Raw genomic sequence first — 18,114 nt, forward strand, 5'->3', positions numbered from 1 at the left:
AGCAGAGGCAGCCGGATCTCTGAGTTCAAGGCCAGCTTGGTCTACAGAGTGAGTTCCAGGATAGCCAGAGCTGCACGGTGAAACCCTGACTTAAAAAGCGAATAAATAAAGTTTCTGTGGTTAATGTCTTAAGCACCGTCATGGAAAAGGAACAAAGCAGGCAAGACAGATGGAAGAGGTCAATAGGCAGAAACAGAAGTGACTATCAGAATGCAATCCTCCACTTAAAGCCCTCCTACAGCAATACAGAAGGCCTCCGGAGACAATGGTGATCCAGACAGCCAGGGAAGGAGTGGGTAGTTAGACTAAAAAACTCCTAAGCAGAAATAGAAGGTGTTCTACGAGTCCTGCGGGCAGGAGCTGGTCCCCCTTCTCCCCCTCCCCACGAAAGAGGAAGCTGTGTGAACCCGGGAAGAGACTGTAGTGTGTGTGTGTGTGTGTGTGTGTGTGTGTGTGTGTGTGTGTTTGTAAAAACGACTGGGCCAGTGAGTGACTCAGTTGGTAAAGGTACTTAATGCCAGACCTGCCAACCTGAGTTGATCTCCAGAACCTGCAGGGTGGAAGGAGAAAACCAATACCAGCAAATAGTCCTCTGATTCAACCATCAACGCCAGCATAGGCTAGGTCTGAGTCTCTGTCTCTCTCAAAGTAATTTTAAAAACAAAGACAGGAGCTAGAGAGACGGCTCATTGCTCAAGAGCACTTCCTGTTCTGGCAGTGTACTGGGTTTGCATCTCCAGCACCCACATGTACCATCTGTAACTCTAGCTCCAGGAGACTGATGCCCTCTTCTGGCCTCTGTGGGTACTGCACACACATGGTGCACAGACATATACACAGGTGAAAGACCCAGAGACATGAAGCTCTTTTAATCATATGATGTTTTCAATTAAAATGAATAAGGTCAACGGTAATGACTGAGAGCTTCCCAACACACCAACTATGCATGCAGGAAGCCTGCATGGAGCAACACATACACGCAAACACACACACACACACACACACACACACTCTCAGAAAGTCAACCAAGACGCACCATTAAAATTGTGCAAAGCCCAGGTAAATTTCTCCTTAGTTGGGAGTGGGAGCCCAGATTACCCACAAAGCAGCAAGAACAGCATTCTAGGGAACTTCCTACCAACTCTGCTCAGGAAGATGGTGGGGGGTAATAGCCAAGCAATTGAAAGAAGAAAACACACCAGTGTTGAATTACATAATTCTAGCAAAATCATCCTATGAAGAAAATTAACTCTATCTCAGACAAGCGGCCAGGGGATGGATACTCAGCAGAGCTTCCTGGCAGGAAATGGTGAGTTTCTTCAGAAAGCAGAGTGATTAGATCAGATATAAATCCTAGTTAACGTGACAAACAGAGCCCCGGGAGTGGAATATCCGAGAAGAAATAAGGGAAGGTAAGATAAAGCGCTGTTTTGGTTCCAAATTGATTTAAGAACTAACCATTCAGCTACGGGAGCATAGCAGCAGCCTTACCTTATTGAGTTTTGTCTTTTGCAGTTTCTGCTACCTGTGGTCTACCACAGTCTAAACGTGTGAAACGAAAAATACCCCAGAAATAAATAATTAATTTTTTTTTTTAAACTGCATGCCCTTCTGAGGGATGCCATATAATCTCAATGCTGTCCTGTTCTATCCACCTGGAATGTGGATCTTCCGTCTGTCTAGTGTGTCCATGTCATGCATGCCTCCTGCCTGTTAGCTGGAAGCATCCGCACCACGTGATGCTTCCTGCCCGTCCGTCTAGCACATGCCCCACTACATATAGGATCGACCCATTAGTGTACAGCATCCACACTGTACATGCCCCCTGCTTGTTGGTCTGTCACATCCATGCCGTATTGGCTTCTACCTGCCAATCACTCAGCAGCCTTGGTCATGAGATCAACAATGATTGGTTCAAATCAGGCTTATCTAGGAGGCTAATGCTACACTATGATGCTCAGGTCATCGGCACATCTCATCTGGTCTCACAGGCACTGTGCCACCTCCCATCCTCCCAGGAAGAAAACACAAGCATAGTGCCTTAAGAGAAATATCAGAGTCATGTCTCTCCTGACATTGCTATAGTTTGACGATCACTGTTGCTTTTAATCTCTTACTAGGACTGTAAGTCACAACCCGCCGGCCAATGAGAAGGGCTGGACCTACTGTAAGCGAGGCTGGTGAAATCAAACACCTGCTAGGCTGCACATCAACCAAACTCTCCAGCATTAGCCCAAACCTTCCCCTGCCACCAAGAGCTAATTTTAGCAGAATAAAGAAGCAGCAGGTTGCAGCCAGTGAGGGAAATGCATGTGGAAGGACTGTCTACTGCAGCAAACAGCCTAGAAAGACCCAAGCCAGACAGCCCAGTCTGTGGTTCCCTTCCTTCTCGAGCCTGCCATCTGCCCTGGGGTGCTCCCACCCACCCCTGGATAGAGACCCCTGGGCTGGAATATACCGGGTATACAGTAGGCACTGGGGCTTTTGAGACAGCATCATGTTCAGGTGCCACTAAGCACAGATTGCGAAGCCCGACACTCTAGTTAAGGACATTAAGAGTTTATTTCATCAAAATCGCAACATGTCTTCACGATAGCAGCAACTCATCATCTCCCCTCTGCCGTAACTTCTCACACACACCATTCTTTCTAATTTATGTGGGGCCAAATTACACACAGATAATAAATGATTGCAGAAGCCAAAGTCGGTAGTCTATAAATAAACCGCGCTCTCTTACTCACTGGGAAAGGGAAGCCGAGACAGGGTCTGCTCTTCACTTCTCTCGATATATCAGCTACGTGAGAGCGAGTATTACCAAAGAGCCAGAAACTGAGCATCCCATGGGAAGTAAAGCCAGCCCTGGCCTGCCTTGCCTCAGTGGAAGCCCAGCACACGCGGCAGGGATACAGTGTTCTCACTACTGGGAGCTCAGCAGGGCAGGTCGGATGCTGGGTCACTGGTGTCTGGTTTGAGGAGTAGTGAGATGCTGAGCAGTGACCACACACATTCTATAGGCGGGACTTGTCACTGAGCACAGAGTCTCAGCATGGCCAAAGGGGCTGCAGGAGGGTCACAGGGACCCAGTTGGCTGATAGATTTAAGTCCTGGCTTGGACAGCACAAATTCGAGTCTTATGGCCTCATGGCTTCTGGAAGAGATGCCTGCATGAGGGCTGTCACTTAGGGGCTGGGTGTGGCTCAGTGTGGAGTGCTTGCCTAGCTATGCCAGGCCCTGGCTCCGTTTCATTACAGTGGAGAAAAGAAAAGGAAACAATTTAAGCCAAAAAGATCCATAGAACTGAGTGGAAACTAAAGGCAAGAAAGTGGGCGGGGGAGGGGGCAGATAGGAGCTCAGGGATGTCATGGGAAGTGAGGGTTTTCCAGTATCAGGGCCAGACTGGTCCTCTGGGCTGTGCGTGTCACAGACACTTAGGTTCCTGTCCTAAGACAATTTAGGCTAGTTGGACCTTCACAGCCTGTTCCATTATTCTCCGTGATCCCCACCCACACGAAGATCTTGCTGACAAGCAGTTGTCACCTCCCAGGGCTAAGTCATACCTCCAGTGGCCACCCTGCCTAGCAGTGGAGACTTGGTACGGTCACTAATGGGAAAAAATCAGTCTCCGCAGTGTGGTTGGCTTGATGTGTGACATGAGGGACATCCAGCAGGGAAAGCAGTCCACAGGGATAGCTGCACCCGCAGAAAACCAGGAGGATGCAGGTGGATGCCCAGCATGGGGTCTCAGCCCCGGAGGAGGCAGGAGACAGTAGGGAGGCTTGTGTCTGAAAAGGCTTTTTAAGACTGACTTTAGGTCCAGCGAGGCACAGCTTGCTAGAAATAGGCTGAGTCAGTTCCTAAGCAGTGGCTCCGTTAGGCTGTCTTCACAAGACTCCATACACAGGAGAGTGGGTGACTCCAGACAGGCAAAGGCAGAGACCCCAGAACTGGTGTACTGCAAGGGTGAGAGGTGGCCCAATTAGTGGCCCCTTACATGAAGATGTTCATTCCAATTGGTGCTGGCCTCATTCCCCCACATAACCCTGCTACCTCTGTTGACCCTTTGGAGGCACACAGGAGCTGAAATATCCCTCAGGACTCCGAGTCCTGGCTGAGGCTATGCCCTCTTGCGGCTGCATCCTTAGGCCTCATTTACCACAGCCTTGCTGGTGTGGTGCTCTGTGCACAGGGTAACAAGGGAGGTTTACACTTAGGTGTCACCAAAGACTTCTTTGTGCTCTGGGGTCCACAGAGGACAGAAGTGCCTACCGCATCAGGGAAGAAGGGCCACATCATCGCTGGCCACACCCCCCTGAGTCAACTTGCAGTGCTAGGGAGACACTCTGCACAGTCATAGCTCGGGGCTGTAAACCCAGGCCGAGGCAGCAAGGAAAGGGACCCATGATGGAGGCAGGGTGTGCATTTTTCTCTGCTACGGGGAAGGCACTCGTTTTGAGTGGCAGCCAGCCTGATCACACAGCGGATAGGTCCACACGGTGGGCAGAATGACTGCTCTTGTCCCATGGGCTTAACTTTGTAGATGCCGTGCCTGGCCGGGTCCCGTTGACCTACAAAACACAAAGGGAGGTGTGAAGATAATTTCAAGAGATAGAGTTCATTCCATGTGACTACAAAAAGCTTTGGGTCGGGGACCATGTGAGGATCTGTGGTCCCACTTCTGAGACACAGGCTCTGAACACCCAAAGAGTCCAGACCGAACCCATGCAGGTTCCTAGCCCACCAAGACCAGGTTCTTTGCTCATTACCAGTCAGCCAGGTGCACTCTCTTCGTGGAACATGCCATACATGCCAAACGTGTGTGTGTGTGTGTGTGTGTGTGTGTGTGTGTGTGTGTGTGCGCGTGCGTACGTATGTGGGGGTGGGGCTGTTAGACAAAGCTAAGCTTCATCTTTGCTCTCTTGAGTTGTTTATTCCCCTGAAGCGGATAGACAATGGCCATTAGGCAAATGGCTGAGGTGGGAGTTTGGCCATAAGTCAGCGACACTTTTACCTACTGCCATCTAAGGAGGAAACCCTAGAGCGGTCGTTCTCAACCTGTGGGTCTCGACCCCTTTGGAGGTTGCCTATCAGATACCTGTGTATCTGATATTTACATACGAGTCATAGACTCATAACCATAGCAAAATTACAGTTACAAAGCAGCAATGAAAATAATTTAATGGCTGCGGGGGTGGTCACAACATGAGGAACTGCATTAAAGGGTCGCAGCATTAGGGAGGTTGAGAACTGCAAGGGGTTAGTAAATGGCAGAGAAGTGGACTGCGTCTACAACCCTTCCAGGAGCCTGAAGAAGAGGGCGCAGTGGGTGGAGCTCTGCATTTAAACAATGGCTTGAAAGCAGCATGCATCCTGCGTTAAGCAGAGGCTATGTCTGTCTGCAAAGCAGGCTTGCAGCCAGGTTGATGTCCAGGTTTGCTGGTTCAGGGTTTAACCTGAGGATGGTGAGGGGGTGGAGGAAGGCACTTGGAACTGGCTTAGTAAAGCCAGGGAAGGGGCTCAGGAAGACCTGAAGCATTGTACTCACGATATCGGAACTGAAGGGCTTCGTGCTTGTGGTACGGCCAGAGCTGCTCGTGAGGGACCACACCTTGGTCTTGTGCTTGAAGGCAGCTCTCACCTTCAAAGGCAGAAGAAGGAGCCTTAGCGGGAACTCCAGAGGTTGGCAAAGCAAATGCTCAGGGGTCGTTGCCAACAGCCTTTAGAGACTTACTCTGTCCTGAGCCCCAAGCACCCCACACAAGGGCAGGGCATCAAAGTTGGTACAGTATCAACATCAGAGCCAGTGGTTCCTAAGGAGGGCCTGACAAGGGTTGTATCACCCTAGACAACACTGCCCTTCTCTGTGCCCTCATGGAAGTGAGAAGCCACTTGGAGCTGTGACGGGGTGGGATAGACGTACCTCTGAGTTTAGGAGACAGTGAAAAAGGAAGATGAAAAGGCCCTGGGAAGGAAGGGGAGAGAGCGTCAGAGCCACGCATGACACAAGGTCCCCCCAACCCTCAATTCTGATGGTGACATGAGCACAGGTCACTGTAGGAGGTTTGCCGTGACCTGGAGCCTTAGGCTTGCAGCCCCAGAAAAGGGGAAATTTCCAGATGGCTCAAATCAGCCTAAGACCCTGATCACCATCCCAGTTCCAAGCAGAGGACACCAGATTGCCTTAGCTGCACCTTGGTGTTCACACCCAACAGGGATGATGGGAGCAGACCATGCTGCCAACCTGTTGGCCTGCAGGCTCCCCTTACCTGCAAGGAGTTGAGCACAGCAAACATGTATTGGAAGACCAGGGCCCGGTCACTGACAGCAAGCACTCCAAACACCCATGAGGTTCCCAGAATGGGTAGCAACACAGCAACAGCTTTGGCTGTCAACCTGGAACAAGGGAGGTGGCATTCATGTTAGCAGTGGGAAGGCAGACTAGACCAGGAGGGCCTTGGGGTGCCAAGTCTGCAGGGAGAAGAAATGACTCAGTGGGGAATGAGATTGGGTTGTCTGTGGACACTTGAGGGCATAGTGCTTGTCACTGTAGCTCTGCAAGTGCCAATCTGCCTTCCCAGAGTACACTTATACCTGAAGCCCCTGGAGCCCAGATAGGGCCAGCACTTGGTGGTGCTTCTGCAGAGAGATGTAGGGGGGAAGCGACCTCCCTGGTGAGCTCTGGGAGAGATGGTGGGTAGAATGGGGGTGGTAGGATTGCATATGTCCTGGACACAGTGCCAACCTTGGTACTACAGGGGCCAGGTTAAGATAGGAACAAAAACCTAGGCTGGGTATGAAAGCTGGGTAAGGATGGTGACCCTGACCACTGAAGGCCTTAGGGCTGAATGTGGAGTGAGAAAGAACAGCCCCCATCCTGGTCAGGCCACAGTGGGCAGGGGACAGACCCAGGATCCCCTACCCCTCAGAGGAAAGTGGACAGGAAGTGCTCCTGATGCTCCTGAATGTGCTTCCTCATTCAGGCACAGCCTAGAAGGTCCCAGAGGCGGAAAAAGCCCAAGAGAGCTGCCACTTGTCAAGTTAATTTATGGGGCTTAGAATAATTATCTCATTGATTTGCTGTTGCCTGTTCATAGTTTTTTTGTTTGTTTGTTTGTTTGGGTTTTTTTTGTTTTTTTTTTGTTTTTTTTTTTTTTTTTGCTCAATACACTGTTTTTAAAGTAGCTTACAGGATACCAGTAGCCTGGCACCCCAGTTGTTATTGCAGGAGCTCCCAAACCGCCTGTGAGGGGGCTCTCAGCCGTGATCCTTAGGGTTCAGGATGCTGACAGTTCCCTATGGTCAAGGAGGACTATGAGTCTTAGGTTCATGAGTCCCAGGAGTGAATCCCATTCCACTGGGCACAAGGCCTGGCCATGATCACCATAGTATCCCCCCCCCACACACCAAACAGGAAGGAAGACACTCTCCCAAAGAGGACACTGGCCACGCTGTTCTACATCTGGTCGGAGCGGGGAGTATGGATTTGGGCATGAAGCCCGTTCAAGGAATGGGAACTGAGCCCAGGAGGATGTATCTCCATGTATGGGGTATCTTATGGGCTCAGGACTTGTGGTCACTGTGTCTCCTGCCCCACCCAGTTGCTGTAGGTATTTCTGACATTTGCCATTGGCAGACCCCAGTAGATAAACACCAGGAACCCAGGCAACCTCAATTGGCATGTCAGGTCCATGAGAGGTGTGGTACTTCCAAAGACTCCTTCTCCTTTAGTGGTAGTCCAGTGAGTGTGAAACACGGCTTTCTAGAATGTTCCCTCACATGGTATCCCAAGAAGAGGGCCCTGATAGTCCCTTTCCGCTGTGAAGGAAGTGAAGAGCAGAGAGGCCCATTGCTGCTGGAACTAGAAGTCAAATTTCCATCTCTAGAATTTTCATTTCCCCTCCCTCTAGCTGTCTCTGATTCTGACTGGAGAAGCCCCCAGAGGACATATTCATACGGCTGCATTAAGATCTTATCTTGAGTCACCAGGAGTAAGGAGTGCAATAAGGACCCAAACCAACCAAGACCGGCCAAGCAGGTCTTGAGAATGCAGAGCCAGACAAAGACTCAGATGCTGGTCCCGGGAAGCAACCTTGTCCCTCTTAAAGCCTCAAGTGGCACTCATGGGCAGTGCAGTGGGGTGTGGACACTCGGGGTCAACTTACTTGAAGGCACTAGGGTCCCCGTGTATCTTGTAGTTGTCGGTGCTGATGTGGGAGATGACCCTTGTCACAGCTACCAAAATGACAATGTTGACCTGCGAGAGAGGAGAGAGAGGGAGACAGTGAGAGGCAGAGTCCACCCACAGGACACAGGGACATGCCCCACGGTAGCCACTCCTCCACCAACAGGGAACACAGCTGGGACAGGTTCAAGGCAATTCTCTGGGCTTTCAGCAAGACAGATGCCACCTAAGCCTGTCCCGCAAGCATCATGGCAGGAAGCATGAGGGTGACCTTTGGGGTCAAATGAGTCAGTCAGAGCTCATCTCATGCTTGCTCACTCCGTCTGACCCTGGACACCTCTGTGGGTCTTGGGAATCTCTGCTTCCCACGAAGTGAGAAAGATTGGCTGGGGCAAACTGACCGGGGAAAGAGTAGATACCTCATATGTCCAGCCCTTACATGGCAGCTGGCTCTCACCACGCACATACCGTGTGATGTTTGAAAGCCACAGCAGTAGGGAGTGTCATCTGTACCCAGCACTGCCTCTGCTGCAGGGTGGGGACATGGGACATGCTGGGTGGCTTTCATGCTGGGCCAGCAGTAAGGGGTCTCTGCTCTAACCCAGCTCCTCCCCTCCTGGCAGCTCTCTTGAATCTTAACTGCTAAGGGGCATGGTGTGACTAGCCGGGGGAATGACTCACAGTCTCTTTCTGCTTGAGGGACCTCCAGTGGGTTGGGAGAGCCATACTCGTAGCCAGAGCCCGTTCCCTTAAGTGCTAAAATCTTCATGGTCATTAGGAAGCCAGCTCCAGGCTCGTGACCTTAGAACTGACAGAGCTTTTGCCATCAGGCCTCCCAGGGACGCTGTTAGCCTGTCCAGCCTTGTGCACTGCCAGACCAGGCACACCTGGAGAGGCCTGCAGTCAAGACCTCTGACCCCCACAGCCTTGCAGCAACATGCCTGCATCCGTAGCCAAGGTGACTGTGTCCCAGTCCATTCTGAGACCCCTCTGAACCCTCTGATTTGGGGGGACTTGGGATGCTTTCCCCTCTCGGATTCCAGCTGGTACTTTTCCACTGCAGCCCTCTCCCTCTGCCTCCTCCCGGCTCCCATCCGTCATCGGGAGCCTTTTGTTAAAGGTTTTCAGCAGAGACAATTCTGGGTCTGTGCTCCGCCGGGAAAATGAGGCACCGTGGGTACCTTGCCTGTCCTGTCTAGACTCTTGCTTATGCTACTGTCAGACATGAACAAAAGCTTAACCATCACTTTCCCCTGGTGCCTTGTTGCCCTGGGTAACAACAGAGTCTCCCGAGGTCGGAGAAGATGAGAAAGGTTAATGCATAACCAGCTAGCACAGTGTCACGCAGCGTCCAGTAATTCAGCTGCCCTCCAGCCTTCCCACAACTGGTGACAGTGGCCAGAAAACCACATTTGACAGGAGCAAGAAGAGACGGTGGGAGTGGCGGGCTGCTGGCTTTTAGACTCAGTTGTGCTCCAAGTCGGACAGCGACAGAAGTCGGAGTGAGCTACTTGTGGCGACTGATTCAATGGGCAGGGGCGTCACCTCAGACCACTACGGCCATTGACACCTGCAAGCATCCTGCTGTCTTCAGTCATAGTGCCCCAGGCTATATGCCCCCATATCTTACAGAGTACCCACTGTGTCCCCAAGAGAGAGTGGAGAGGGAACAACCCCAGCTCACAAAGTCACGGACCCTTCTGATCATCCTGAGATTCAGTAGAATAGGTGGGGAGAGCAATTAATAAATGCCTTTTTGTTTGTATCCTTTCAGTTCCTTTCCAGGGTGCTGGGTTTCTAATAACACAATTCTTCCTGCTGTCCCCCCTGATTCGGGGGGAGGGGAGAGCAATTTCCTTTCTCGTTGGCATGCTGCCAGCCTCCCCCTTTCAGTTTGGGAATTTATAGCTTAACTACCTCACACACCTGCAAAGGCTGTTGGCTGATGATTGGAAGCAAATTGGCTATGCACCAGTGGACTACAGATGTGGCCTGCGGGGCTCTCTATAGGTTAGACCTGTGACACAGTCATGGTCCCTTTTCCTGCCTATAGCTCCAAGGCCCTGTATCCCCTGAAGGAGACACTACTGGAATAAAGATATAGATGGAGGTACCCAGTCTGAAGAAAGCCCTTGGTGATGGGGAAGCTAGTACCAAGCCTGCTCCCTTGAAGAGAGTTGATACTGGGGGATGCAGGAGTGGACGTGGGCAAAGATTGTTCATATATTCATATTTTTCATATATTGTCTGACTACTTTTTAATTTGAAACAATTATAAATTAAAAGGAAAATCACTTGAAACCCATTTTTAGTGAACACATACATCAACAGCGTCCCTGGGGTGGGGTCCCAAAGCTATATAGCTGGGCTAGGTTCTAGTGATTCAGGGGTAGCAGTGGGCCTGGGGACGGGCCACTGGGATGCTGCCTGTGGAAGGGATTCTGATACCTTGTGTGACGTCAGAGGTTATACTAGCCAGCTCCTCATGTGAGCTGAGAAACCGCATCATGACCAGCAGGTCACTTGAGCTCACAGTCACAGCTCCTCCTCCACACACTAGAAAAGTAGGCTCCATTCCAGATCTCAGATCAAAGACCAGAGGTATAGCTTCATGTTCCCAGTCTTGCTTCCTAAACCAGGCTGCCAACAGGGCCACCAACTCATGATACAGCGTTTCACACACGTGCAAATGTAACAGGCGGTAACTTCAGGACTTTTTGACTGAACTGCTCAAGAACCACAGTGTTTCAGCACCAGCACGGCTGCTTATATTGCTCCATCCCCCACTCAACACAATTTCTATTTTTTTTTTTATGTTTCTCTGTTTTTGATTTCTGCCCTCCACACAGCCTAGGACCTTGACCTGGTCCACCATATTTGTAGCGACTTATCCACATCTGTGGGTTTGCATCTATTGCTGTGCCAGGACCATCCTGGCAGCTGTGGCACCAGGAGAGGCTGACCCTGCGTCTGTGTAGGAATTCAAGCTAGTGGCTTACAGACAACATAATCTAGAATTTCACAGAACTACAAAACAGGGTGGCCTCTTGGCTCCGTTCTGCTCGCTCTGGCCCACGTTCTAGCAGAATTAGGGAGGCCTGGTTTGGTTGAGATGCTGTGTAACGTGACTGTCAGGGGTTTGCAGCAATTTGCGTGGCCCGTCAGGATGAGGACAAACTATTGAGGACAAATAATAAAGGTACAATTCCAAACTGTATTTCAGAATAGAAGAGGAAAACTGCACACCAGGCAGTCAAACCTAAAGCCGATCACAGGCCAACATGACCCAGGAAAAGATTATGGTGGCCTCTGGGGAACAAAGGAGGCATGGTAGGTGAAGTGAAGCCTCTGGGGTTGGGCCAGGCTCTGCAGCTCTGTCAGCTCAGAGTCATCTAGGAGTTTGTGGAAAAACTTTGGGATGTGCACCAGCGTTTTACAGGGAGAAGAAGCTATCCACATCTGCACACATATACACAATTTATAGTGTTCCCAGTGCTACACTGTGTCCCAGAATTCCTGTGTCTGTGTCTGCCTAAGAACTCTAAAGCCACAGCCTTGTATGTGGCTCTGGACTTATGTGCCTATAGCTCTGTATAGATGTGGATCTATGTGCCTATAGCTTTGTCTATAATGTGTCTACGTGCCTGTATTTCTGTGTAATCATGGATCTATGTGCCCATAGCTTTATATATCTATGTGCCTATAATTCTGTGTCTGTAGCTATGAATCTATGGACCTGTAGTTCTGTCTGCATCTATCTATCTATCTATCTATCTATCTGGACCTGTAGCTCCGTGGAACTGTAGCTCTGTGTATTTATATACGTATGAACCTGTAGGTCTGTAGATCTATGGATCTAGGAGCCTATAGCCTTGTGGATCTGAGGATCTATGTGCCTGTAGCTCTGCATCTGCATCTACTTACTCATGTGTCTATACTTGGCTTCTCGGGAAAGACAAGGATTTTGAGTACCAGACTCCTTCTCTTTCTTATACCTGGAGGCACTGTTCTCCTCTCCTTGTTGAGACAGGACCAGCCCAATCCACCGTGGGCCACAGTCTGCAGTACCCATTCTCTTCATGAATTCTCTCTTCTTCGTGGGGGATGGTAGTGTCCTTGCTCCTTGAGCTAACCTGCATTCCCTTGTGGCCAAGCTTCTACTGCATAACCACAGACTTTCACAGCGTTTTGAGGTGGGGCATTCAGAGAGGTGATATATTAAACTGAGGTCACTTGTATGGGTTATACTCAAACAGAGCTATGGCCTCCCACAGGCAAATGGCCAAGGAGAGAGGGAACCAGGGGAACTGACCCGCTGAGCTTTTGATTTCAGATAGCTGGCTTCTGGAACAGTAAGAGAATAATTTCCTTCATTCAAGCCCCTGGTCTGTGGTACTTTCTTGCAAGATCTTGAGCAGATGAAGTCCTGGGGGAATTTCTGATCCATTGGACAGGGCTTCATTTAGCATCATTAAGTGGGATAATGGGTCCTGATGCTGGGGGCTCAGTTCTGCTTTCTCTTTAGCTCTAGGACTCAGTGGCCAGCTACTGTGCACAACCTCCCACACCTGCAGCCTAGCCCTCGCTAGAACAAGTAAAACTACACCTTCTGACACACATATCCTACTTTATAAAATAACTCTACTTGAGAAATTTGCAAACCAGCCGGGTGGTGGTGGCACACCCTTTTAATCCCCGCACCAGGGAGGCAGGTGGATCTCCGGGTTCGAGGCCAGCATGGTCTACAGAGTGAGTCTCAGAACAGCCGGGGCCACACGGAGAAACCTTGTCTCCAAAACCGGGCTGGAAAGGGGGTTCTGCCATTAAGAGCATGCACTGCTCTTGCAAAGGACCTGAGGCTGGTTCCCAGCAGCGACACCGGGGGTCTCATAACCGACTGTAACTCCTGCTCCGAGGAATACGGTGCTTCCAGCCTCCACGGGCTCCTGCACTCACACTCACGGGCACAAACCCGAGCAAAGATGCGTACATCCACAACATTAAAAATAATAAAAATAAATCTTGAAAACTGTGCCAGCGTGCAGGGTGTTTTTTTTTTTTTAATGCATATAAAGTCTAAGCTTGGGGAGGTAGTCCCACACTGCTCCCCAGGGAGCCGCCATTTGGGAGTATCCGTCCCACATTTTCTCAGCCATTTCCCACTTGCATGAGAATAAGTGCCCATGGAGAGCTTTTACACAAATGGGGTCAGGCCACGCTTGACATCCAAAACTTGCTTCCTTCATTTGGAAGTAAGGCAGAGAACCACTGGGTGAATGAGGGCATGGCTCAGGAGGGCGCAAACCACTCCATCTTCGGGGGGCAGGGGGCGGGACACGAAAATGCCATTCCACCTCTTACCCCAGCACCAAGTCTGAGGCCTGGCAGTCAGCAGGACTGGCCACGGTGTGCCTCACACCAGAGATTGGCTACCTCTTTCTGCCAAGGGCTGGGTTGTAAATACTTGGGGCTCTGAAGGCTGCAGTGTCTGCTGCAGAGTGTCTCGGCACTGCAATCAGAACAGCTGCAGACACATTGTAAATCAGCGGGTGCGGCTGTGGCCCAAAGCCTGACCTCAAAGTAGGCGTGGTCATGTCTGTCGCACGCAACCAACCCTGTCCTTTACCATGGAGCCCTTAGAGCAGTGATTCTCAGCCTTCCTAATGTGTGACCCATTAATACAGTTCCGCACAACGTGTGAGCCCTAACCATAAAAATTATTTCCGTTGCTACTTCATAACTGTAATTTTGTTTCTGTCATGAATCATAATGTAAATGTCTGTGTTTTCTGATTGTCTTAGGGGGCCCCTGGGAGAAGGCCATTCAATCCCCCACCGACAGGACAAGCTTTAAACATCACATGGTATGACTGAGGACTTCCATTTCTGAGGTTAAGAATGGCTGACCCAGCCGGATAATGGTGGTGCATGCCTTTAATTCCAGCACTCAGAGAGGCAGAGACAGGAGGATCTCTGTGAGTTCAAGGCCTGCCTGGTCTACAGAGACAGGACAGCCAGAGATGCACGGTGAAAGAAAAGAAGCCAGACCTCAAACACAAGCCCTCCCTTTCTTCATCCTATCCACAGGTGCCTTCACACTGATGGTGCCCCCGAACCTAGAGGGAGTGTGGAGGAGTGGGAATCTCTACTGAAAATGCATTCACATTTTGGCTGGCGTGATGAGGGGTTCTGATAAACCCCAGACAGTAGGAAGACTTGGTATCAACCTCTTGCCCAAGCCTCCATGAGGCCACCAAAACAACTTAAAGTGGCAGCTGGCCCTCCTGTAGGCCTGGACACAGCACAGCTCTGGCATGGGAAGCTCCATGGCACTGTAATATGTTGTGGTCTCTACACTGAGAGCCACTAATGGGAAGAACCCCATGTGGAGGCCAGTGCTCTTTGCAGACAAGCCTGGAGGAGCTGGGCTCCACCTTGTCCCTAGTCTAGACCTCACAGCCCTCCTTGAAAATGACTCCCACACTGAATGGGAGCCTTTCTAGACCCTGGGAGCCTCCCTGCTGGGTCACCGCTTCCTGGTCCTCTGGGCTCCTTTTCCCAAGAGGCTGTGCAAGTTTGCCTAGGATAGAAGCCAAGCCCTTGGAGTCACCTCAGGGAACTGACCTGTAAACATAGATCCTGGGCCAAACCTCAGCCAGGACCCAGTCTGGCTGATAACCTCAAAGCTGGCATGGTCCACCTCCACACCCAGCATCACCCCCAAGAACAGAGGAAATGACTTCTAGGACCCTGGGGCCTATGGACCCCACAGAGAAGAGCTTCCAGTGGGAAAAGGTACAGCAAGCTCACCGGAACTACAACGGTCAGGAACTACAACGGTCACGTGTTTGGCAGCAGCCACATGTGTAGTGACAGTGCCCGGCCTCCCCGCCCCAAAGGGTACTGTGATGCCATTTCATTCTCTGCCCTCTGTAAACCCCCAGCCAAGAGAGGCATCATTGTGCCCATCAGCCCGAGGGCATCAGAGGAATTCCTATGAAGAAGAACGGGTCCAACCTTTGGCATCTTCCTCAATTTCCTTTATAATTTACTAACAGGGACCTACTTCATCTAGTGCCACTGAATGGAGATGGTCACACAGAGTCCTAGTCAGGAAAAGGAGAGGAGAGGGATGGGGTTATGACCTTCCTGAAGTATGCGTGTAGATGGAGGAAGAGGGTGGCCCTCAGATGCATTCCAAGATTTCCCAGAGGTCATCCCACCCTTTATCTGGTGAGATGTGTAGTCTGGTGTCACCTGAGATGTGAGGATGGTGTGTGTGTGTGTGTGTGTGTGTGTGTGTGTGTGTGTGTGTGTATCTCCCCCCCCCCCCACATACCACTCTGCTATCAAGATGGAAATGGGATACCCCATCTTGGGGTAGCAAACCAACCTACTGAAGGCCAATGTATCTCTATAAAGGGTATCCTTCGGCATTGGTCAGCAACAGCCCATGCTGGACCCATGAAGAACATAACACCATGCAAAGGTAGCAGGGAGGTGGGCAGAAGCTCCAGATCCCAGTTATAACTCAGTCTAAGCAGGGGTGGTGATGGTGTCCCAACCCCTACGACTCAGTTGGCTATGTGAACTCCCACATCCCAACAGAAATGAGCCTCAGCACACAAGCACTGGGGTCAGCAGGAGGAGGTAGCCATGGTTACAAGGATGCTGAATGACTGCTCGCTAACTCTGGGGCACCTACCACACAGAATAGCCACAGGGAAGATAAAGAGCTCTTTAGCCAAGGGCTGGCATCCCGCTTTAAGCTATGTGGCTGATACCGGTACCTATGCCCCTGACTGTCCTCGCTGACGCTTGTCTTCACTTCACAATGTGAGTCTACACTTACATGCTGGGTTCTCATGAGTACCCTCTAGCACCCCAGCCTTGGGGTGCCAGGGCAGGCCTCTGGGCCTGAGCTCAGTGAGGTACACTGAGGACTTGTTGGGGTTGCTACAAACTCAGGGCTTTCCTGAGGATATGGGTAGCCAACTCCCCAAAGAGAAAGCAAGTATAAAAGATAAATGTCAGTTTGATGCTATTTCTTGGGGTGTTGTCTCAAGGGTCCTGTAACAGTCCATGTGGCTCTTTCCCTGACCTGCCTGACTCTGCCCATGAAGTGGGGGGACTTACCACAATGACAAGCAGGGCAGGGCCCACAAAGGCCCAAATGGCACCGCTCCCCAGTGACAGCCAACAGCTGTGGAGAGAAGAGAGTTACCTGGGTAACCTTGTCCATCCTCCACAGAGGAACCTCCACCCCAGTGGTCCTCAGAAACTACAACAACGCCTCAGCACAGTGAAAGAATTCATTGGCTTCAGGCACAGCAAGACACCCATGCTTAATCCAATCACTTCCATGGTGACCTCAGGGGTTTTTTTCTTGGAGAGGATTTCTTAGATGCCTAGGACTGCCACCTCTGGGGAGCTCAGCCTAAACCCAGGGTAGATTTCTGTTTCATTAGCACAATAAACAAAAGCCATACCATGGATTGGCTTGGGTCTTTGCAGAGCAAGTCAAGTGCTGGCCAGGGAGGCGCCTTCAGTGAGGCTCAGGGAACTGGTTGGTCACATGCCCAGTACACACACACGCGCGCGCGCACACACACACACACACACACACACACACACACATTCCCATGCACAGGAGAAGTTCCAGTGCATCCCAGCAATTGCTCAAACATGCCAGGGTACAGCGACTAGGGTGTGGGAGTCTACCTGTTCTCAGAGACATGGCCCCTAACTCAGGCAAGATGGCCGGCTTCCCCACAGGGTTCCGTGTCCTTCCAGTGCTGGGGTGGAGTCTAGGAATGTCATCTTCTCAATCCTGGACACTAATGCTCCTTCCTCATGACACAACTGGGACCCACCGAGACAGCAGGAAAGAGGGCAGCCCAGACCTCCCAGCCAAGTGAGGGTTATAAGACCCATCCGCCTGTACATTCCAACTGTGCTCATTTCCATATTCTCATATTCCCTCAGCCAGATGCTGGCTAGTCACTAACACCCGAAAAACGCCTGAAGGTCACAGACATGGGCTTCACAGGTGACTAGAGCCACGCAGCTGGAAGAAGCATGTGGATTAAAAAATTCCCATCAGAAGGATCGGGGGTAAAAGCACTTTCTGTCAGGCCTCTTGACAACCTGAGTTCGAACCCCAGGACCCATGCCATGGAAGGAGGGGACTGACTTCTGAAGGGTGCCCTCTGACCTCCACATGTGTGCCATGGCGTGTGTGTACATGCACATATGCATGTGCATACAAGTACATTTACACACACACACACACACATACACACACACACTGAATAAATAGATGCAAAAAGAAAAGGAAACCTGGAACATTGTAACATCCATATTGAGGTTCTTTTTTGTTGGTGTTTTTTGTTTGCTTGCTTTCGTTTTTATTTTTGTTTTCAAGACAGGGTTTCTCTGGGTAGTCCTGGCTGCTCTGGAACTTGCTTTGTAGACCAGGCTAGCCTCAAAGTCAGAAATCCTCCTACCTCTGCTTCCTTAGTGGTGGGATTAAAGGTGTGTGCCACCACCGCCTGGCTCCCATTGCTGGTTCTAAGAGCATAAGAAGATTGCTATTCTGCACACACACACACACACACACACACACACACACACACACACACACACAGAGGCTTGAAGTAGCCAGCGGATGCTTACTCTCCACCCAGGTGAATGTGGGCATCTGAGACTGTGGGCACCTTCCAGCATCCTCCTCTACAGGAGGCCTGCCAATTATATGGCATGTTCAGGGGACAGAGGGTCACTTACCTGTCACTTGTCCCATAACTGTCCATAGAGGATGACACAGAGATAATGCAGATGAGGAGCGGGCACCCTGCGGAGAGATGGAGGTGTCACATGGCATGTTTCCATCCCTTCTGTCCACAGACATGTGTGTTCAGCTCATAGCTGGCGTGT

The 18,114-nt window shown here is 50.8% G+C and overlaps 1 protein-coding gene across 1 annotated transcript in view; it reads right to left on the minus strand.

Annotated features, from left to right (window-relative positions):
• Positions 1 to 2,558: 2,558 nt before the first annotated feature.
• Positions 2,559 to 18,114, minus strand: part of Adgrd1 (adhesion G protein-coupled receptor D1) — a 117,974-nt gene continuing 102,418 nt past the window's right edge. The window contains exons 19-25 of the mRNA XM_041648529.1: positions 17,965 to 18,031; positions 16,315 to 16,381; positions 8,160 to 8,251; positions 6,264 to 6,390; positions 5,918 to 5,959; positions 5,543 to 5,635; positions 2,559 to 4,565 (exon numbers count right to left, since the gene is read on the minus strand). Of these exons, the coding sequence (XP_041504463.1) occupies positions 4,470 to 4,565; positions 5,543 to 5,635; positions 5,918 to 5,959; positions 6,264 to 6,390; positions 8,160 to 8,251; positions 16,315 to 16,381; positions 17,965 to 18,031 (584 nt within the window). The 3' untranslated portion in view covers positions 2,559 to 4,469. The remainder of the gene's footprint in view (positions 4,566 to 5,542; positions 5,636 to 5,917; positions 5,960 to 6,263; positions 6,391 to 8,159; positions 8,252 to 16,314; positions 16,382 to 17,964; positions 18,032 to 18,114) is intronic.

This window comes from Microtus oregoni, unplaced genomic scaffold (genome assembly GCF_018167655.1).
Source record: "Microtus oregoni isolate MIOR12 unplaced genomic scaffold, Mior012 000003F_ref0000135, whole genome shotgun sequence".
Lineage (NCBI taxonomy): Eukaryota > Metazoa > Chordata > Mammalia > Rodentia > Cricetidae > Microtus > Microtus oregoni.